This window comes from Tiliqua scincoides, chromosome 1 (assembly GCF_035046505.1).
Source record: "Tiliqua scincoides isolate rTilSci1 chromosome 1, rTilSci1.hap2, whole genome shotgun sequence".
Taxonomy (NCBI): Eukaryota; Metazoa; Chordata; class Lepidosauria; order Squamata; family Scincidae; genus Tiliqua; species Tiliqua scincoides.
The window spans coordinates 264,048,461-264,070,144 of record NC_089821.1 but is presented as its reverse complement, the minus strand read 5'-3'; the positions used below and the strand labels follow the sequence as shown (position 1 = coordinate 264,070,144).

The 21,684-nt window shown below is 45.7% G+C and overlaps 2 protein-coding genes across 8 annotated transcripts in view; both read left to right on the top strand.

The window, feature by feature from the left end:
* Nucleotides 1-6,105, top strand: part of KLC4 (kinesin light chain 4) — a 75,068-nt gene extending 68,963 nt beyond the window's left edge. For all 5 annotated transcript variants that reach the window (XM_066624835.1, XM_066624824.1, XM_066624794.1 and 2 more), the window contains 3 exons: nucleotides 3,263-3,387; nucleotides 4,142-4,196; nucleotides 4,946-6,105. In XM_066624835.1, coding sequence (XP_066480932.1) covers nucleotides 3,263-3,387; nucleotides 4,142-4,196; nucleotides 4,946-5,023 — 258 coding nt within the window. In that variant the 3' untranslated portion in view covers nucleotides 5,024-6,105. The remainder of the gene's footprint in view (nucleotides 1-3,262; nucleotides 3,388-4,141; nucleotides 4,197-4,945) is intronic.
* A 1,190-nt stretch (nucleotides 6,106-7,295) lies between these two features.
* On the top strand, nucleotides 7,296-19,733 carry LOC136636643 (heme-binding protein 1-like). 3 transcript variants are annotated; one of them, XM_066611833.1, is made up of 7 exons: nucleotides 7,296-7,452; nucleotides 11,123-11,195; nucleotides 11,641-11,804; nucleotides 13,332-13,417; nucleotides 17,670-17,811; nucleotides 17,972-18,155; nucleotides 18,513-19,733. In XM_066611833.1, the coding sequence occupies exons 3-7, from the start codon at nucleotides 11,657-11,659 to the stop codon at nucleotides 18,685-18,687; spliced, it is 735 nt and encodes a 244-aa protein (XP_066467930.1). In that variant the 5' UTR covers nucleotides 7,296-7,452; nucleotides 11,123-11,195; nucleotides 11,641-11,656; the 3' UTR covers nucleotides 18,688-19,733. The 3 variants fall into 3 exon arrangements, with proteins under 3 accessions (XP_066467930.1, XP_066467928.1, XP_066467927.1); XM_066611831.1 differs by having other exon boundaries at nucleotides 7,297-7,452; nucleotides 11,142-11,205; XM_066611830.1 differs by having other exon boundaries at nucleotides 7,297-7,452; nucleotides 11,123-11,205.
* Nucleotides 19,734-21,684: the final 1,951 nt, after the last annotated feature.

The window sequence follows — 21,684 nt, the reverse complement described above, 5'->3', positions numbered from 1 at the left end:
ACTGGAGAGCATTGTCCCCTCTCCTTTTATGAAAGTCACTCCAGAATTATACTAAGGTGAAAATATACATTTTAGAAACTTCCCTGCACCAGAAGCACCCCAGAAACCAAAGACAGCAGGATAGGAAGGGACATTCCCATACTTCCCCCATCTTTTTGTTTGGACAAAGACATTCCATATATCCTCTTTAGGGCCTGGCAGCTGCAGTTTACTTAAGAGAACAAGGGACCAGGGCTGGGGTTGGAATGGCGTCAGGCCTGCTTTCTGCTGGGTGACTCGAGGTGAGTGTAGGTTTGAAGAAAGTAACTTACACTCACCATCCTTCCCTTGCCAATCAAACTTGAGACCTACTATCAGGTCCAGGCCAAGACCTCCTGACACCTGAGGCAGCATGATAAATGTTGCCCCCCCTTATCCAGTGATGTGCCAGCTTCTGCTCCTCCCTCTCTCTAGTGTCCTAGCTGAGCACTCTCCTCACCTTTACATTTCCCCTTCCTCTATTTCCCCCTCATTCATTTCCTGGATAGAAAAAGGGAGGAGAAGGAAGAAACAGTGCAGGCAAAGGCAGACAAAGATGGCACCCTCCACCAGGCTGAGGCAACCACTTGGCCTCTCTAATGGGCCGGCCCTGCCTAGTATTAAAATGAAACTTGAGTGCTGCTCTCCTCCCTCTTCCATTAAGGCCGCAATCCTAACCACACTTTCCTGAGAGTGAAATGGTTTCCTGGTCTCCTGATTTTAGTGATAGTGCCACAAAAAATATGTCACTTGCTCCACTCTAGGTTTTGAAAAGTGCCTGCAAAACAAGGAACAGCAAACTTTCCATTTAAACAAGCCATGAAGTGGTACAGCTTAAAAATTAGTTCAGATCAGGAATTACTAAATGGTATAAGAGCCTCTTCAACACTGATCACTCCTCAAGCAGCAACAATGGCCAGCAGGGACTGCACAGACCTAGATCAGGGTGTTTCTGTCCTGTGACTCCTTGCTAAATGTGGTATCCGATTTTGAATGTGGGATTTCTGAAGATCCCAAGCATTCACCGGAAAAGAAAGCAACATTTGGACTGAAGCAGATGCATTGATTTAAAAATATGCAGATTGTTGCCTTGATCCAGAGATCATTGCATGCAGCAGTGCGCTGTGCTTACATCATCTTCCTGCTAAATGATTTATTGATGCTGTGTGTTTTGATTGGGCTAAGCATCTTTTGTCAGAGGAAACTGGGGTGACTGGCTTCAGTCCTACTACAGTACTCACCAAAAAGCCTTTCTGCCCTGCTTCCTGGTCACTATTGGAAATAGGATTCAATAGGATGTGGACTGGATGAGCCCTTGGTCCCATCTAGTGGAGCTCCTCTTACATATGTATTTTGGCATACAATTGCACTTCTGTCTGCAGGGCAGCTCCTCAGAAGGGTTCTGCATGATGGCTCTTAAGCTAGTTATAGCCTCTGGCCATGCAGTGACCTGAGTTTTACCATGCTTCCACAATTGCTTTGAAAGACAGTGTGTAAATGCTTGCTTGACCACTTGGCCAGAGGCTAAACTTAATCAGCTTCCATATAGCAAGAGTTTCCACCTTAGACTCTATTAAGTGACCAGGTGTGGTAATTGTGGCATAGCTCTGCCTTAACATTCAGTTAAAGAGTGCCAAATAATTATTGCACAATTCAAGAACTAGGGCTTCTGACTCGTATTTAGTTGGTGACCCTTTCCATCACTGCATTTATTTGCAGAGGAGAAACAGAATGGTGCTGGGTATCATTGGTCTTGGTCTCACATAGCAGATAATATTGATAGTTGTAGAGTCTTTTCTGATGTAATAATTGGGTGGTTTCTACAAACCATATTCATATGCATTTTTGCAACAGCCATAATCTCAGCCTCTGAGTCCAATTCTATGCATATCTACTCAGAAGTAAGTCCCATTATAGTCAATGAGGCTTACTCCAGGTAAATGTGGATAGGATTGCAGCCTCACTCTTTTATCTTGTTCTACCTCCCTGGCCATATTCATTGTTCATGTTTGTCTAAGGATGTGCTAACATCAGTGAGGCTGTGTCCTTGTATGTAAAAGAATAATGTGCAGGGATCCATCTGTAAGATGTGTAAGGATTTTTCTTCCTTTTTTCAGATGTTGCCTCTGTGTGAAAGTGAAGGCCACCATCTAGTAGAATCGAGAGGCAGAGCTTTTCATAGACTGTACTATGAGGTTGTAGGTGGGAAAATTATGTCTGTTTAATGCTCTTCCCACCAGGAGGTAAAAAAACAAAACAAAACCCCAAACTTCCTACACAGAGAGAAATAATAAAGGAGAAGTCTGGGTTGAACCCTTTTGCAACACGTTCTAATTTCTTCATGGAATTTGTTTTTTTCATGGACGAACATTCAGACATGTGCCCCCCCCACCTGCAACCTAAGATGGATACAGTCCAGAAAAAGTGTTACCCCTTGACTCTTTTGTTCAAATCTACAACTCACTCTGAGCCCAAGACTAAGGGCCCAAACCTATCCAACTTTCCAGCACCGGTGCTGCTGCAATGCAGCACTAAGGTGAGGGAACAAATGTTCCCTTACCTTGAGAGGTCCCTGTGACTGTCCCTCCACCAGAGAATGCAGTGCATGCTTCACGGCTGCACTGGCACTAGAAAATTGGATAGGATTGGGCCCTAAGGCTGCAATGCTATATGTGCACTTATCTGAGAGTACATCCCATTGAATTCAGTGGGACTTACTTCTGAGTAGACATGCATAGGATTGTACTGTAAAGGAGGGGCAAAAGTGGTATGTGTGTTTAAGCATTTATTGATGGACATTTATAGCCCACATCAGGAATTGTTCTCAAAAGCAGCTTGCTGTTCAAAGAAAGACAAGAACACAGCAATAACAATAAAAAAATTGCAATAGGGACAAATGAAAGCAGAGAGCCAGCAATAAAACACTTTTGGCCTTTTACAGATATCTTATCAAAATGCTGTTGATGCAAGGGAGGGCACCAGGATGAGGTGTCAGAATGCCAGATGCAAGGGAGGGCACCAGGATGAGGTCTCTTGTTATCTGGTGTGCTCCTTGGGGCATTTGGTGGGCCGCTGTGAGATACAGGAAGCTGGACTAGATGGGCCTATGGCCTGATCCAGTGGGGCTGTTCTTATGTTATGTTCTAAGTTGTTATGTGGGTCTGAGGCAGTGTTTTCTTCTGTGTGGACAGCTGGTGTTCATCTACTATCTTATCACCACTTGCCATGTCCTTTTCTTTTCCAGGATGGTTCTGGTGCCCTCCAACGCAGCGGTTCATTTGGAAAGATTCGGGATGTGATCAGGAGAAGCAGTGAGATGCTGGTCAAGAAGCTGCAGGGGAACGGCCCACTGGAACCAAGGAATAGCAAGTAGGCAACTCTTTCCTTGCGTGCTCTTGTGCTTGTTGCTTTCAGTCCATTGTGATCACTCTAGCCTCTCCCACCCCTTCTCAGAGACTGCAGAATCCATTTATCTCCAGTTCAGTTGTTTTTATTGGCTGTAGCTAGAGCTGGCTTCAGTCTTGAGTGATTTACTTTTGCTTTCATTAGAATCCTCATAGTCTATCAAACTCAGGACTTTGAAGAATACTTTTATGTGAAAAATCCAGTTTTACATTACCTTTCCATAAACCTACTTTTGATAAATGCATAACACTTTGGTTTCTTTGCAACAATGGATTCTGTGAGAACAGCTAGAATAATCTTTCTTTAGCAAACAGTATCCTCAACTCAGGTATATTTAATGACACAGAGAATAGGATCTTATGTACCTGATAAAACTACACTTCAGCATCCTACAGGTGTTTTCTGACAGGTTTTTGTTTGCTTTTGGATCATATTGATCACAAGACTACTGTATCAATCTCAAGATGAACATTATATTATTATTATTATTAACATGTGGCAAAGGGATGTAAATCTAGATCCACATTCCACATCTTCTGTTGCACTAGGCACAGAGGGATAGAGTGTAGCCCTGCTGGAAGAGAGCGTTCAAGATTCCTAGCCCAAAGCAGAAATTCCCAGTATGGCCCTTTCTTACATACTGCATGTTCACAGGTCAATGAGAAGAATAGACCAATGACACAGTGTTATAGACAGTGTTTTGTTTCTCTTTTATTAGTATGAAACGAGCAGCTTCGTTGAACTACCTGAATAAATCCAGTGAGGATTTCCAGGTGAGAGCATAACTTTCCTTATGCCCAATATTCACTGCAGTTTATTTACAACTTTTCTCTCAATAGGCAGATAAGCAAGAACGAAAGTTGCATAAAACTACTATGCCTAAACTAATCTGTAACTTGTCAGAACTATATAAGAGCCACATAGTATGGGTATCTGTTTTGGTGTCAGCAATAATCCAAAGAGCAAGGGAAATATACCAAAGTGAAAACTGGGAAAAATACACAAAGGACTGATTTACATGGTCCAGAGATCTTCCACACAATACAGACTGAGAGCTCTCACAGACAGTTATATAGCAGAAACGTGTGACCCAATTTTCCTAGCGATGGTTTCTGAGATAATTAACAAACTGGCTCCTTGATAATAGCAATGGCTGTTTGGAAGCTGTTGTTATATACAGTGGTGTGCTGGGTCACGTACTATATGGAACTTTAGCCTGTGTTAAATAAGGTGTGCAATTTAGGAAGTGTGCATGTGACTGCAGTAATTGCTTCTGGAAGAAAGAGCAGAAGAATCTGTGGCCCTTTATGCAGATTATTTAAATATTTGACCTTTTTGGTGTTGCTTGAGTTTCCCTGGATAAGATGAAGATTAAGGCATGGATTTTCCTCTTCAGAATTGTCATTATAAAGTGTCTTAATTATCCCTTCCCTGATTGGACTTGTGCTGTTTACATCACTGAAAGCTGACGTGATAATATGCTTTCATGAGAAAGGTTTCTCTCTCCCCCCCCCCCCCCCAGGATTCACAAGGACTTCGGGCTGAGAGGAGAGGCCTCAGTGCAAGCAGTGTTGATCTCTCCTCGGTCACTTCCAACTGAACCTGACATTACAGCCATCTCTGCACCCTCTCAGATGCTGACCGCTTCACCATACCTGCATGTCAAGTTGATCGCTATTGGGGAAGCTACAATCTCTTCACACAGTAGAACTGTTTTTTCTCATGTTGATATCACTACCATGGACGAGAAGAGTACTCTGTCACTGGGAAACACTAACCCTTATGGGACCACTACCAGACTAGATAAACTCCCTCCTGCTGCTGTGGATTAGAAGTTTTGGTGAATGCACTTATCACTCTGTTGCACAGAATGAGTGCTAATAGCTCTTACTTGAAGCACCAGCTCTCTGAGCTGAGGTACAGAGACTTACCTCTTCCCTGACCCTTCCCATCAGAAAGCGCTGCTGAGAGGAGCTCATCTCCTACTGTGCTCTCAAGATTACTTAACCCTTCAGTGCCTGCTCCCAGTCTCCCTTTTCTAGTCCCCAGTACCACCTATTTTGCACTGTAGTCACCCTGTCTCCCCTCTTCTAGCCTTCTTTGGTGAGGGGTCTCCCAAATGAAGTATCCCCACTTCAGGGAGTTGAACTTCTCAAGCAAACAGAGAAGTGCAGGAGAATGTTGTGGAGGTTACTTTGTCTAACTAAAGGGACAACTTGACACATAAGACAAGAATCAACACACAGAATCAATATGCTTACACTCCACTCTACTAGCCTTGTCCCTACTCTGGCCACATCGCCTGTGTCTGCCTTAGTAAGAACTGTAGTACAAAGCAACAGAAATAACTGCAGGAAGACCTGCCATTAGCCATGTGTCACTCATGATTCACTTCTGATTGTTGTTGTTTTAACTTAATACAGGGGTCTCCAAACTTTTTGGCCAGGGGGCCACATCAAATATCTGGTGTGGTGTGGAGGGCCGGAAAAACAATTTAAATATAAAATTTAAATAAATAAATAAGAGATGGAACTTAGAGATGGAATCTGAGTGAATAAATGAATGAATGGGCTCATTCATTCCACCTCTCTGGCCCTCAGAACACCCTCCAGACATAATCAGAGCACAGTTCTGGTCATGTTCAGTTGAGTGGGCTAGAGGCTTTCAGGGGACAAGAGGTTGGCTGTGGGCCGGAAAGAGGCTTGCTGCAGGCCGCATCTCGCCCCCGGGCCGGGGTTTGGAGACCCCAGACTTAATAAATAAGTGATGACCACAAAAGCTATTTTTCTGAGAGCCTCCAGAGTAAATCTTCTTGCTGTTGAGTCGCATCTTATTTGCACTTACCTCTTCATCGTGCAACAATTATGACAATAAAAAACAATGGAAGAAACCATATTCTCAGTTCTGAGCATGCAAACAATATTGCCTGTATTTACAGTACTTACTCAAACAGGGATGAGTGTGGGTGCATTATTTCTCTTTCTTACCAGAAAGACTCTTCCATCCCCATTGCAAAGGATACTGGATTGCAGGGGGGGAAACTCTATCATTACCGCATGTCTGTAATTCATTCAACATATATGGATTTCGGGTGCAATGGAAGATGGGAGGATAGTAATATTATTTTTCATTTTCCTAACACTTCTTGATTGTGCAAAGCATTTCACGTATAGTATCGTGATACATTTACAAAAATCCTGAAAAGCACCTTCTTCATGTTGTAGTGACGGGGCACAGATGAGAGGGAGTATCTTGTCTGAGGCCACCCTAGTGCGTTCATGACAGAGGTGAGATTTGAATGAAGGAAATCCTGATGCACAGGCCAGTGTCTTCACTACACCAGCGCTGAGACTCATAAGTGATGTGGATTAATTTGCAAATTAAAGTTCTGTGTGTTCCTGATGGCAGGGGCGTGCGGTGGGTGGGGAGGCAAGTGAGGCAGAGCCTCCCCACCAGAGTTCTTCCAAGGGCGCCGCCACCGTGGGAGGCGCGCAAGCACTCACAACCCACACGCAATGCGCTCCCATGGCGGCGGCGGTGCCCTTGGAAGGACTCCGGTGGGGAGACTCTGCCTCACCTGCCTCCCCACCCACCGCACGCCCCTGCTTTCTTGGACCCACAGGGCCCTGAACTCTGCCCCAGCAGGGCCCCCCCCACGCGCGAGTGGGTTTTGAGTGCTTGCACACCTCACACTGTGGCGGCGCTTGCTTTTCGCAGGACTCTGGTGGGGAGGCTCTGCCTCACCTGCCTGTCCTCCCCCGCAGGTCCCTGGGCACCCCCACTCTTCCTGCCCGGCACAGGAGCGCTCCAGCCTCCTCCACGGGAGCCGGAAATGCGGGTGAGGGAGCCACCCTGACCGCACTCCCTCGGGAGCGGAGGGAAGCGGGAAGGCCGCCTGGTGGCGTCCCCGAGGCTCAGGCTCCGCCTGCCCGCCCCCCCCCGCTCGGCTGACTCACGGCCGGCCTCCCGCCTCCCTCTCCTTCGGCAGAACGAGAGCCTTCCGGGTCTAGGAGGCGCAGGAAGTGCCAGGTAACGGCTTCAGCTGCCCCCGCGGGGGGAGTGGGGAGTGGGAGAAGACCCCCGCCTCGGCTCGGCTCGGCTCTGCTGGCCAACTGCGCGCGCGCTCCCCCTCCCCTTCCCCTGGTGGCGCGAGGCCGAGGGATTGGCGGTTGGGGTCTGGGCGAGGCGGGGCCTGAGCGCTGCCTGAGATCGGGCGCCAGTGCGGGACCCCCATCGCTCGCCCGCCCCCCCCCCCCGTGCAGCAGCGGGCGCCGTCTTCCCCCCGCCCCCTCGCGGCCCTGCACAGCTGTTCCCGGCTGCTCCGCCCCGCCCCGGCTCCACCTGCTCGACCTTGAATGCCCCCGCACAGTGCCAGCCCCGCCTGAAGGGAGAACCGGTTGTCCTCCTTCCTGCGCCTGATTGCCAGGGCGGGTCGCTGGAGGCGTCGCCTGCTTGTGGCTGCCCTAGTTGGACTGAGGTGGCAGGCAGAAGTTCAGTTGGTGCAGCTTTTCCTTGTCACTGAGGGAGAAAGGCACCTGTTAAACCTCTGCCTAGTACGTTGCAGGGACTGTGTTGGGTGAGGAGGCAGGTGAGGCAGGGCCTCCCCACCTGCGCCATGTGAGGTGTAGAAGCACGTACAACCCATGCACAGAGGCAGGTGAGGCAGAGCCTCCCCACCAGAGTCCTTCAAAAAGCGCTGCCACCGTGTGAGGCGCCCAAGCACCCACAACCCATGCGCAGAGGCAGGTGAGGCAGAGCCTCCCCACTGGAGTCCTTTGAAAAGTGCTGCAGCCCTGTGAGGTGCCTTGGGTTGTGGGTGCTTGGGTGCCTCACACGGTGGCAGCGCTTTTCAAAAGACTCCGGTGTGGAGGCTCTGCCTTACCTGCCTCCTCACCCACCACACCTACCTGGTACATAGCAATATAGGGAGAGACCTCTCACATTATTCCTTCCTGACGTCTCCTTCAATTTATCTGAATAGTTGTTATTAATTAACTCTCTATCTTGCCGTTCAACCAAAGAGCTAGTGCATACAGCTCACACAGTACCCTCCTAATTTTATCCTCACAACAATCCTGTAAGGTAGGTTAGGCTGTAAAGCAGTAACTGGCCCAAGGTGAAGACTTGAACCTGATCTCCTTGGTCTAAGTCTAAGTCCAAGAGTAGCTGCTATTCCACACTGCCACTCCAGGGCACTTTATCTGACATCTTCTGAGATGTCACTGAACCCCCACATCCCTTTTCACCACCAGAGTTTCTCTTCCTGGCATACTATGTTAGATTTCCTACAGTTATAATATCAGAAAAAACTCGTGTATATGAAGGACTCTGTTGGTTCCAGGGCCTCTGAGAGAAATTTTGTCAGGGTTACAAAGTTTCTGTTGGGCCCCTTTGCAAAGGGGGAGGGGTGAAACAGAGTGGGGGAGGGTGGTGACAGACAAGCAGAATGGGGCAGGGAGTGGCGAAACAGGATAGGAGGAGGGTGAAGATAGCTGGAAAAGCCTTTGGAGCCCATCTCTACCCACCCATGTGGCACTGGCAGCTAATTACAGTAATATGGAAAACCAAACACACTCCTAAGTCTCTTTAAAATCTTTCAAATGTGAAAATCTTTGCAGAAAATTAGCATCTTCATATTTAGGTTCGCACTAAAACAGAAAGTGGCCTGTGCTTACCAAAACTTGCATCTGCAGCAGCTGTAGTCCGGCATCTGTGTCCCTGAGCTCCCATACACTCCTTCGTGGTAAGGCTCCTATACACTCCTTCATGGTAAGCAGATCCACAAGCAAAAGAGCTACTGTAGCAGTCCTGTTTCCTCCCAAATTTGATACTGTGTTAAGGAGTGTCATGTATGCATTCCTTGGCCCAGCATGTAAGGTTTGCCAGTAGTTGCAGCCGCACGCTTCTGTGGTAGTCCCCAGGATCCTATGCAGGCAACAAGTCTGAGTAGATAGGAAAATGTAAGATCCCAGGAAATTTCTGGGCCCTCTCCTTTGGCTTCCTTTTTAACCCTGGGCCTAGGTACAAATTACCCCCTTTATCCCCTCTCCTAGGCCCTGGTTGGTTCATATATACAGAAAATCTCCAACAGATCCAGGTGTGGTGGTACAGTAGAAAGCTGTCTTCAAAAACTGAGTGAAGTTTCCCAGAAGAATAGGATAAAAATGTGTCATTCTGCATGCACTGGCTCAGTTGGCAGCTGAGGTACAGCTTTTCTGGAGGAGGAGAAGGATACACCTCCAGTAGGGTTGTAAAAATAGTCTATGGGACTGAATATGTTTTCTTTAGGAAGAAGTTTGCATCTCGTGTGAAGCAGAAACCTGCAGGCCATACAGAAGAAATCTGAGGCTCCTCAGCCCTTAGATACATTCACTGAGCATTGACACATTCACTCTAAGAGTAGAAACGTCACTGAACCCCTGTGTGAAGTTCCCAGCATGAAGTTCTTCGTGCTGAGAGCCAAGCTACACAGTATGCTGGAGCTCAGTGACAGGCGTTCCCAATGTAATTTTTTCATGTAAAATCAAGAGCCCCAAATTTGGGTTGGAGAAGGGTGTTCATTCCTTCCACTTATGCCACACATCCTCTTGATCCAACCCCCGTTCCCCCCTTCCATTAACCCACAGATTGGAGAATGTATGGCATAAATTATGCCTGTACATTTTTCCCTCCACAGCTAATAATGTTTTAAGAAATTTATTTCTCTGCTTCCCACCCCCAATAATTGGGGCACTCAAGGCAGCCAAGATCATAATCTTTCTCATAGGGTTGTTGTGAGAACTGAAGGAGGGAAAGAACTGTGTACTCGTCCCTGAACTCCTTGGAGGAAGGGTGGCATAAAAATGTGAAAAATAATAATGAAATGCAAAATCATGAAATACAACACAATGAAAAAGTAAAACGATTATCAAAATCACAAAACATTATAGAGCAGTACAACAGCAGCAAGAAAGTAGCCTAAAAACAGCAACGCTAAAACCTAACAAACTAAAGTAAAAACCAAATTGAAATTCAGTCTGCACCAGAAGGCAAACAGGAAAAAACCAGTTCTTCATCCCATAGGGAGGGGGGAGTTCAACTGTAAATTTGTCAGCACAATTCTGCTCCTTGTTGCTGCCAACCTAACTTTCGCCAGAGGTGACACACACAGTAGGGCCCCCTCTGCTGACTACTGTCAGCAGATTATTGGACCAGTTCATTTGGGCAAAGATGATTCCTCAGATACCCTGGTCCCAAGTTGTATAGGGCTTTAAAGGTCAAAACCAGCAGCTTGAAAAAGGCCCAGAAATGTCTGCTAACCACTGTAACACAGGAGCAATCGTTGGATTGAATCAACTGATCAAGACTCCTAGGCGCTGCATTCTGTACTAGCCGCAGTTTCCAGACAGTCTTCAAAGGTAGACCCTCAAGGAGTGTATTACAGTAGTCAAGACACAATGTCACCAAGGCATGGACATTTGCATTTGGGTCAACTCAAGTATGACCAGAGTTAGTGCACCACCCTAACCTCAGCAAAGGCCTCCCTGGCCACTTGCACCTCCTGATCATCCAGGAGCAGCAGAGAATCCAGGAGGACCTCCATGCTGAGAACCTTCTTCTGCAAGGGGAGTGCAATCCAATTCAGAGCATGTCAGTATTCCAGTAGCTGCATTGTGTATTTTTGAACCAAGACCTCTGTTTTGTCTGAATTTAATTTCAGCTTGTTAACCCATATCCAGATCCTCAGTGCGGACAACGTTCCAGGGTTTCAACTGCTCCCCCAGCGTTTGATGGTAAAGAAAGGTAGAAATGTTATCAGCATAATTGCGGGGGGGGGGCAGATGTTTATATCAGGATCTTGATGGAGTAAGGGTTGGACTCCCTCTTCTCCTCATTCCTGATCCAAGTAGGGCCTTCCTACGATTGCAATTACAAGAAGAAAATTATGTTGGGAGTTCCAATCATCAACGTAACAAGTGGCTTAGCCCTCAGATATTTGTAATGGCTTCTCTTCAGCTTTTGGAAACTAGAATGAGTTTAACGCATTAGGTCCAGTTTCTGCACATTGTTGTAATTTTTCTGTACCAAATAAATGTGCCAGGAAATGTCACAGCAGTGAGCAAAGTAGTGGTGGCCTGGGGCTGACCACAAAGTGCTTTTCTTATAATGGAAGAAGAGCCATTATGGCCTGCATTTTAACTGTGCAGGGTCTAGAATTATCTGTTGAATTTTTTGCAGGAACTGTTGTGTTAAGATGGCTCGTATTACCCTTGAGGAACTGAATGAAATGGATGATGAGATCCCTGATGAAGAGGAGGAACCAATGGATGGGGAGGAACAGAATAGACTGTTTTCTCATTGGGAGACAATAGCCAGCACTCACCAAGTGACACTCCCTCAAGGTAAGAAATCATTGCCTAGCTCCAAGGCATATGAAGGCAGGTAATGTTCCATAGGCCAGTGTCTCCCAAGTAATGCTTACACAGGATACTTTCTTTTTGCTTCGTTTCTTTATTCCCTCTGTAGTGTAAATGTGTTTTCTTCTGATGTCCAGACCCAAAAACTGTATTCTGGAAAGCCAGTTGATATTTTATACAGGGCCTGCTTTCTTAGCATCCAATTCAGTGGCGGACTTCCCCAGCCCCACGCCTGGGGCAAAAGTCTGTGATGCCGTCCCCTCACATGCAAATTTCCTGTGGTCTTTACTAGTACCATTATCATACAGAAAATTTTCTCATCTCTTTCTATTTGCTATGAAGCTACCGATTAGAAGATAATGTTCATTAGTAAAATAACTCTCAATGCTATCCTGTGGCGCTGACATTACGCTGGTGATAAGTCCAAGTGTCATCTATCATAAGAAGTGCCCTGCTAGATCAATCCAATCTAGTCCGGCTTCCTGTATTTTACAGTGGTCCACCAGATACTTCCGGGAGTACTCAGGACCATAAGATACCTGTATCCTGTTGCCATTCCCTTGTACCTGGCATTCAGAGAGAGGCTATCTCTGAAACCAAAGGTTGCATGTTGTCATCATGGCTTGTATCCTGTGATGGGCTTTTCTTCCATAAATCTGCCCAATCCCCTATTAAAGACATCTAGGTCAGGTGCTATCACAGCATCCTGTGGCAGGGAGTTCCAGTGATTAATTACACATTGGGTACAGAAATATTTCTTTTTGTCTATTCTGTGTCTCCTGCCAGTCATTTTTAGTGGATGAACTCTGGTTCTGCTGTTGTGTGAGAGGGAAAAGAACTATCCAACATATGCATAATTTTGTATGTCTTCCCCCCTCTGGAGCCTTTTTACTAGAGTGAAGAGCCCAAACGCTTTAGCCTTTCCTCATCAGGGAGGTGTCCCATCATTTTGGTCACTCTCTTTGCCACGTTTTCCAGTTCCACTATATTCTTTTTGAGATGTGGCAACCAGAACTGGACACAATACATCAGATGTGGTCTCATCATCTGTTACTGTCATACCCTAAGCACATTGTTCTGGCATTTGGGACACACCCACACACACACCAGTGTAACTGGGACTGTGCCAGAGAGGCTGGTGTTTCGCTGGCCTTTGAGGGCATATACCATATCCTATAGTACTCTGAATGCCATTTTATAGGATTGAATTGTTGAGAATGTTGCATGAGCAAAGGTATGCAAAAGGATATGTAAAATCTTTTGAGTTGGTCAGTTGTTTTTCCCAGAAAAAAATTTAAAGTTTAATGTTATTGGTCCAGCCATACCATTTCAGGAGTAAACAATTCCACTTAGGAAATTAGATTCATAGATCTATGGTCACCCTCACTGCAGTTAGGCCTAGGGAAAGCTTCTTGTATTAACATAGGCAGAAAAGGGGAGAGTCTGGGGATTTTAGAAAAATGTTAAACTGTAACTAAATTCAATTTTTTGCAATTTACTCTATTTTTGTAGCGATGGCAGGTCCAATTGTGCAAATGACACGGCATAACCGCTCACGAGAGCCTGTGCCCTATGCTACTTTGTCAAAGCATGAGAAGGTGAGCCCTAGCATCATTTCCAGAGAGGTGTGGAATGCTGATTCTGAAGAATGGTTTGTGTGTGTGTGTGTGTGTGTGTGAGTAAGAGAGTGAAAGTGACCTCTCATCCTCCTTCCCAGAGTCCATACCATAACTTCCCAACACTCTAATGTAAGTTTTGTTATCATTAAACTTGTACTTAAACATCTTGTGATCCATGCATTCGTTTCAAATTCAAATGCTTGTTTACGCTTCCAGAATAAACAGTAGATAGAATGCCTTATTTCAAGGGCTGCAAAATATTGTTTATAGACACTTCTTGGTTTCTTCTGCTATCTGCTTCACTTCACATTCAAGATCTTCCAGAGGCATAACCATGTTAGTCTGGTGCAGCAAAAACAGCAGACTTACAGATTTTGTAGCACTTTTAAAGCCAGTTTATTTCCTCATAATCTTTTGAAGACTGCTGTCCACTTTATTGGATACATGAAGATTTCATTTGTGTGATGAAATAAATAGCAGTGTATAAATCTTGTGCTCAAATAAACTGGTTAGACTTTAAGATGGTACAAGTGTCTTTCATGTGCCACATTATTTTGGGCCATTGCCTCTGCTGGTGTGTTGCTTCTCAAAAGGCAAAATATTAGGCAACTAGAATATAAGAATTTATACAGTTTTGTCCTCTTCCCTCCCCCCCACCTCCATTGATGTTAGTTCTGTTTGCATTATGCAAGTGTGAAAAAGGAGAATCAATGCAATGGGTTGTGTGCTAACAGCTTATTCCACTAGTTCAAGGAAGAAGGGATGATTTTTGCTAATCTCCATTTTCTTTGCAGCCCCCTGTGCCCCCCCATCTACCCCAAGGCTGCGGTTTTCAAACTGCCAGGGTGTTTGAAAGCCGCAGTAAGTTCTTGTGGGGGCGGGGGGAAGGCAGCGGCATGATCCCCAGGATTACGCCACTCAGGGGGGTTGCAGGAGCTTGGGTACACTTACCAGAGCCTCCTGCAGCCTCCCGGGGGTGCAGGGAGCCCTGCACGGCTGTCTGCCGGGCTCCCTGAAGTTTCACAAGTGAAAGTAGAGCGATCGGAAGCGCTTTCACTTGTGAAGCTTCAGGAAGCCCTGTGGACAGCCGTGCAGGGCTCCCTGCACCCCCGGGATGCTGCAGGAGGCTCTGGTAAGTGTACCCAAGCTCCTGCAACCCCCCTGAGTGGCGTAATCCTGGGGATCATGCCGCTGCCTTCCCCCCGCCCCCACAAGAACTTACTGCGGCTTTCAAACACCCTGGCAGTTTGAAAACCGCAGCCTTGGGGTAGATGGGGGGGCACAGGGGGCTGCAGCCCTCCTGGGGATCGAGCCGCTGACTCCTCCCTGCCTCCTGGCTGCCCCCGCCCCTTAAGGGGAAACAGGCCAGGGCCCACAGGCTGGGGCATTGTGATGCCTCAGTCTGAAAAGCCCTACCCTAAGGGTTAGGGGAGCCTGAGGAACAGACTTTTGCAGGACATGAGGACTGCAGAGGGAAGTCAGAACCACCAAAAATTGCCCCTCCAGCTTTGTATGCAAAGCTTCTTCTGTGAACAGAGGAAGATACAGGTAAAGCCTCAATATCCACAGGGGATCCGTTCTTGGATCTCCCACAGATGCCAAATTTCGTAGATAATTAAATCCGCAATCAGCCTCCCCTGACCCTCCGGAGGCGACCAGAGCTGTGGTTTCCCCTTGGGAAGCAGGATGTAGCGTTTTTTTTGTCTGAAAAGGACATTCTAAAGCCCACAGAGGCAGCGGGCATATGCACAGCTCTGGTTGCCTCCGGAGGGCTCAGCTGGAGCCAAGTCTGACTCCACGCGGGTCCAGGGGACCCACTTTGAACCAGATCTGCAGATGAATAATCCATGGATATGAAGGCCCCACCTATATTAGAGAACAGTGCAATAATATTTTTTCTTACAAATATAAGAGACTATATCCCCTCTTTCAAGGTCTGCTTGCCCTTTTGTTTTAATTGCTTTCTCGTACAGTACATCAACTGCCAAATTAGCACCTTCTAGTGGTGAGCTAAGGAATAGTGTATGCACTATTTTTGTTTTTCCCAGGGCTAAACTGGGTATGGTTTGGAAAGTTAAAAAAACATTAAAAAACCATTTATAGCAACTGTGCCCACTCCTTCCAAATTGTATTGGGACCATCCCCAACAACTCCCCTGAGTTAACACTTAACCTCTGCCTGCACTGGTTTCTTGATTGAAATCCATCCCAAATGCTGCCATTTGTCCTGCAGGAGAAAACTTACAGGTACCACATGTGATACCAGTAAGTTTCCTCCCACTGGGCAGATACTGCCTTTGGGGGGGGGGTAGTATTAACTGGGAATGCAGTGCATTGTGGGAAGAGTTCACCGCCGCCAGCCCCCCCCCCAGTGCTGTGGTCTCAATCCAAGTTGGGCTCCTCCATATATGGGACCATAACCCCAATTAAAATTACCCCCTCAAAGCTGCTATTTGTCCAGTTGCAGGAAACCGACCCGAAATAGAACCATGTGTAGTTGGGGCTGTGTGGGTTGGGAACCAAGTTGTGGAGTTACATGGGACAAAGCAAATTGGCTGCAATTAGGGACATAGTTGAGAAGGGCCAATAACTGGCCTTCTTCCAGACACTGGGATCATAATGAACAGTGGGCATTTTATTCATCATTTTGTAATTTTAGCCAATTTAGCCTCTGAATGTTAGTCTTAAAGGGATCAAAAGCCTGCCATGACTTTATAGATTTTTCAGCATAATTTATTGGATTCAGTCAGCCTGGTCTTCCATGGCAGAAAGTGTCTCAGTTTCCTGGTTGCTGAAGGCAGAAGTTTGACACTGTATGTTTTGGTGCATATGCCAACTAGCCGTTTCTCATTGACTAAGGGCCCAATCCTATCCAACTTTCCAGCACTGATGCAGCCAAAATGTAACCCCAAGATAAGAAAATGAATGTTTCCCTGCCTTGATGAGGTCTGCATGACTGCCCCCCCCCCATACAGGATGCAGCACACACACCCCTAGCATCTACATCAGTGCTGGAACATTGGTTAGGATTGGGCCATAAGTGCCTCTTCTAGTCACTCAAATTTAGCATGGATTGCCCATCATTATTGACTGCAGCTTTTGCTATACCTTGCATTTATTTGAGCGCACTTCCGAAACCTTCTTTTTAATTCCCCATATTTTGGCAATAAAAAATAGTATGTCAGATACTGTTAGGCTGCAATCCTATACATACTTACCTGGAAGCAAGTTCCATTGAACTCAGTGGAATTTATTTATGAGTAAGCATGCTTAGGATTGTGATGATGGACCATTTTCAGGGTCAGTGCAAGTGACATGATGTAATCAGCATACCTGGCATTCTTTTCCTTGCTCTGAAACTCTCTCATATAACAGCATAATCCTATGCTATCCACTGCCAAGGTTTTTCTAGACTGACTTAAATCTTATGTATCACCTGAATCTTTGGGTCTCTTCTAGATAGCATGACCAAATCTTAGTTCTCACAAACAGAAGATGTGCAGTGAACCTGTTTCTGGAATAAGAAAATGTGAATTTTTTTGTTGAAAAGCAGTATATAAATACTGATGGTGATGATGATGATAAAGTACTTCAGGCTGCAATCACGCAATTGAATGGGGAGGGGGAAATCCCTGCACACAGAAAGCTATTCTGTCAGGGAGGAAGCTAAGCTTCAATCCTCTTTGACATTTCATTTTCTGTGTGTCAGGTATTTCACGGATTATGATGATGGAGCATTCAGTCATAGGAGCCCTGACCTGCTGACTGAAGTGTATTTTTAAATTTCCAAATAATTAATGGTTAGTCGTTGTTTAAATAAGAGAAGCCGTAATGGTTTGTTGTAATAAAAGCATCATAATACCTGTGATTATTATTATTATTTTTTACAAAATTAGTTAAAACAATTGATCAGATAAGCACCTTTAAAGATTTTATAGCTCTTTCTATAGATTATATAGTTCTTTCACTAAATCCCAGTTTAGGCCTAATGTTTATTGGGATGCATTTGGCCTAAGCCTTCAATTCTTGAGTCTGGATTTCCCATTTGGATTGTGATTGGCTGCAGAAGTGTGGCACTTCCTTTGTTCTAGGTGGGGGGGGGCTGGATTAAGAGCAACTCTTCTCTTTCTATCAGTGCTAAGGCTTTTTCAGTATGTAATTTCCTGTCTGTCCTTTGAGTGCCTATGGATATACCTGACTCTTACTAACTCTTCTTCTTCTCCTCGGTTCAGTGTGAGGAGATAACATATGAGGAACGGCTGTACCCAGCTGGGAAATGGGCATGCATCACCAAAGGAGAACCCAAGTATGAACAGAGCATCTCTATGGGTTTCATGAAACTAATACGGTACATCTGCAAGGAGAATTCTGTAGGTACATGCAAGCAAGTGCTGTGGCAGGGACATGGTAGCCTACAAGAGTTGGGTTGTTGGGACTGGAGAAGTAAGGGGCGGGTTAGAACCCTGCTCTTTCACTGTTTGGTATGTGTGTGTTTGTGTGCGTGTGTGGTGTGTGTGCATGTGTCTTTATCTAGGCTGCCACTTGGGGATGACGGTGCCTGTGATCAATGAGATCCATCTGAATAAGGAAGGCACTGAATTGCTGCCAGAAGTCATCACTGCCTATTACCTCCCAGAGGAATTTCAGCTTAACCCCCCTCTTCCCTTGGACCCTGAAATCCAAATCATAGAAAGAGCACCACTTCAAGCTATCACCAGGTGGGCCAGTCTTCTTGCACACAGGGGCTGTTTTCTCAGTGGAAAAGGCCTTTAAGTTCTGGAAGCAAGAATGGATGCTTTCTTATCCTAGCTTGGGAAAGGGAGCTGAATGGCAAGGAAGATGGGGACAAGATAAGGGGGGAACACTGTTGACACATTAAAAATGATCTGAGGTTCAGTAATGAAAAAAGGAAAAACCTTATAGAAAGCAAGCTGTCTTTTGGGGTAGTAATTCTCAAAGAAGATTCAGGAGCCATACACTGATTGGTACAGATGGAAGGGTGGCTAGGAAGCAAGCTTTTCTTGCCAGCACTTGATCTTTATGGGCAATTGTTTTGTTGTTAACCTTGTGTAAAGGGTGTTTTATGGGACAACTAATGAAGAAACAATCCTTCGGGAGATCCACCTTCTCTGGGAGTTGCTGGGCTCTGCAGATAATGTGCTTCGTGAAATCTACATGGTGGCTGCGTATGAGAATCCCGGTGTCCCTAACCGTCGCAATGAGATCTGGTTTATCCGGCGAACAGATTGAAAGCATCTCAAGTCCCTGACAAGATTACAAATTACTCCCGCGACTGGATTTGGTTTAGATGGCAGTTCTAGCCTGAAGGAGATAAATGCACATCCTGATTCACTGGTCACCCTATAGAAATAGTTGAGCCCCTCTTTTACCCCTGGGTGAAGCAAGGAATTATGTTCCTTCCTGTGTGCTTACAGCCAGGGAAAAAAAATTAGTACACACATGTCTCCCAGAGAGAATTTCCACCCCACACTTGCAGAGGGCAGTATGGGATTGTGGTGTTATTGATGGAGCAGATGTTGGAAAGAACAGGCGTCTGATTCTGATGGACCTTCCGTGTGTCCACGCCAGAGCTGAAGGGGAGTATATGGGGAGCATAGCTGTTGAGCAACCCCCACCACACATTCCAAAAGTGGAGAATCAGTCCTGAAACAAATTTGTAGAGCAGGTCTAAACACCACTGCTTACAATTGTGTCTGTAGCTGACAGATGGTCACGACTGGTGGATGGTCATGACCGGAATTGCTTGTAAGAGAAGGATTTCACTTCTGAGGCCACAAACATCCCTTTAGCCGCATAGATGAGAGGCTGGTAGTCAGCGTAGCCTCCAACAGCAGTGAAAAGCCATTCCTGCAGTTTGGAATGGAACAGCTTTAGACTTTCCTGATTGAAGTAACTGAAGTGCATGTCCAGGAACAAGCAGGGGAAACCCTGGAAAAGACTACGGCCCAAAGAGAGACTTGAGAAGCAGAGTTTACAGAAACTCTTCTGTAGGTCCTGTTATCCCAAGGGTATGCAAAGAGTATATGCATCCACTGGCAGTTTCCTGCTTGGCAGCCAGCTGGAGCTTGTGTCCACCTCCTCTTGATCAGGCAGGCCCAAGGGCTTGGTATGAGCTGAACAGGCCATATGTGTGCATTTTCATTGGCAGCATCTTTGTCGCTGTGTACTGCAGTGTGCATTGATTTGTTGGCTTCACACTCATGATTGCTGCTGTCCTCTCCCAAGAAAGGCCAGTAGTGCAAAGCAAACCTAAAATAAAATCTAGCTCAAGCCTCTGTGAATGGTATTCTGTTGACTTTTGTGACAGCCAGCACTGAGGAACAGCTGGGGCTCTGTGGCCGTTGGAATGACCAATCCAGAAACAGCAAAATGGTTGGGCTCCAGCTGCCATTGAAGTGGTAACCAAATGAGAGCAACACAGTTGCTTGCTCAGATTCAGGTACCTAATTGCAATAAAAAGTAGACTGCAACCTGCCTGCTTTCCTCTGAACTGCTGTGTTCATGGAAGGTGGTCAGTGGAGTCTTCAGTGAGCTGCACCCAGCACTATATGTACATTCTACTTCTAAACCAAAACACTGAAATTCTGCACCAAGAAAAGTGAATTATGTGACCTGAATACCTCTTGATTTCTGTGAGTACAACACATCTCCAAGAAATTAGATGCAATGGAAATCTTTTCCTCTTCAAATAAAATGTAAGGGGAACAAGATACTTCGCTTCTGTTAGGGCGCAATCCTAACCCACTTTCCAGCATCGAGGTAAGGGCAATGCTGCTCCGAGGTAAGGGAACAAGCATTCATTTATTTTGAGGAGGACTCCGTGACTGCCACCCAACTGGAGGATGCAGCACATGCCCCATTGCACAGCTATGGCAGCACTGGAAAGTTGGTTAGGATTTAGACCTTAGTCACATCCTGAAAAAGTAATTGGATAGCAGCCACTAAACTGTGTAGTTTCCAGTTCTGCCTCCTCTCAAACGTAATTCAGAGGAGTTTTTCAGTAGTGAAGGGATGTGTATTGCCTTGTCCTCTAGAAGCCAAAATCTTGACATTGGAAGCATCGGGAATAACACTAATGGGATTGACCCTGTTCTCTCATTGTGGAAGGCAGTGGATTTAATAGGCTCCTTGCCAGCTGTGGAAGTTCACAATACAAAGATATTAACTTTAAAAAGTCTCATACTTGAGGATTAAGCCACCTTTTAGCAGAGAAAAGTTGTTTATTGATAATTACTGATCATAGCTCCAGAGACTGCAATTGCTTGTCGCTATTGGGCAATTGCTTTTATTGGGATGAAAACTAATCTAAGATTTAACAAGAACACAAAGGGACACACACAGAGTGATAAGGAAGGCATTTTACAAACACTTTAGAAACAGGAGAGTAACCAAAGACATTGTGGAGCCTATACTTGATGTGCCAGGGGAGCTTGCAACACATGATGCAGAAAAGGGAGAGGTACAAAATGCTTTTGTCATCTTGACATTTGAGGAGAAATTAAACTGTAGGCAGGTAGCCAAGGCACTTGGCAGAAGCAATGAGGCAGTCATCCAGGTTAAAAAGCAGTGGATCAAGGTAAAGATTCTGTAGATTAATTTGACATGTTCCCATCAAGGGAATTAGGTGGGCTATGCCCAGCACTATGTGTACATTCTACTTCAAAACCAAAACACCAAAATCTACACCAAGAGGTGAATTCTGTGACCTGAATATATTATGCAAATTAAACCAGCGTGTGCATTTTTTGGTATAACGGAGACAGGATTACACAGGGCAAGAAAGTCGTTTGAAGATCTTAATCAGATTGCGGTCTCTCATGGTCAGACATGCCTCTTCAAATGGATAATTATCAAGGGCTAAAAACGTGGTTTTTCTAAATAAGATAAATGAAATGAAAGCCAAGGTTCTTCTACATTCATTCTACACTTTGCACAGAATTGTAGAATACACTACACTGCCTACACCCTAGAATGCTCAGGTAATTGGCTTGAATTGTTTCAGGTCTTTAGCACTCTCCACTGAGAAATTTTGGAGGCTGGGTGAAACCCTCAAAGTCTGGAAAAGTCCTGCGCTTTAAAAAAGAGAGAGCAAATGAGACTTAGGACTCTGGTTCATTCTCAGGTTGGACTACAGTTGGGGCCAGCGGAAGAGGCCACAGAATGTGCATGGTGGCTGACAGCACAGTAATACTGCAGACATTTAATCAAGCAAATCTGTGCCCCCAG

Coding starts and splice junctions, on each gene's coding strand:
- LOC136636643 (XM_066611833.1), top strand. CDS start 11,657: ATGGCTCGTATTACCCTTGAGGAACTGAATGAAATGGATGATGAGATC. Junction 11,805..13,331: donor CCAAGTGACACTCCCTCAAG/GTAAGAAATCAT, acceptor CTATTTTTGTAG/CGATGGCAGGTCCAATTGTG. Junction 13,418..17,669: donor CTTTGTCAAAGCATGAGAAG/GTGAGCCCTAGC, acceptor TCCTCGGTTCAG/TGTGAGGAGATAACATATGA.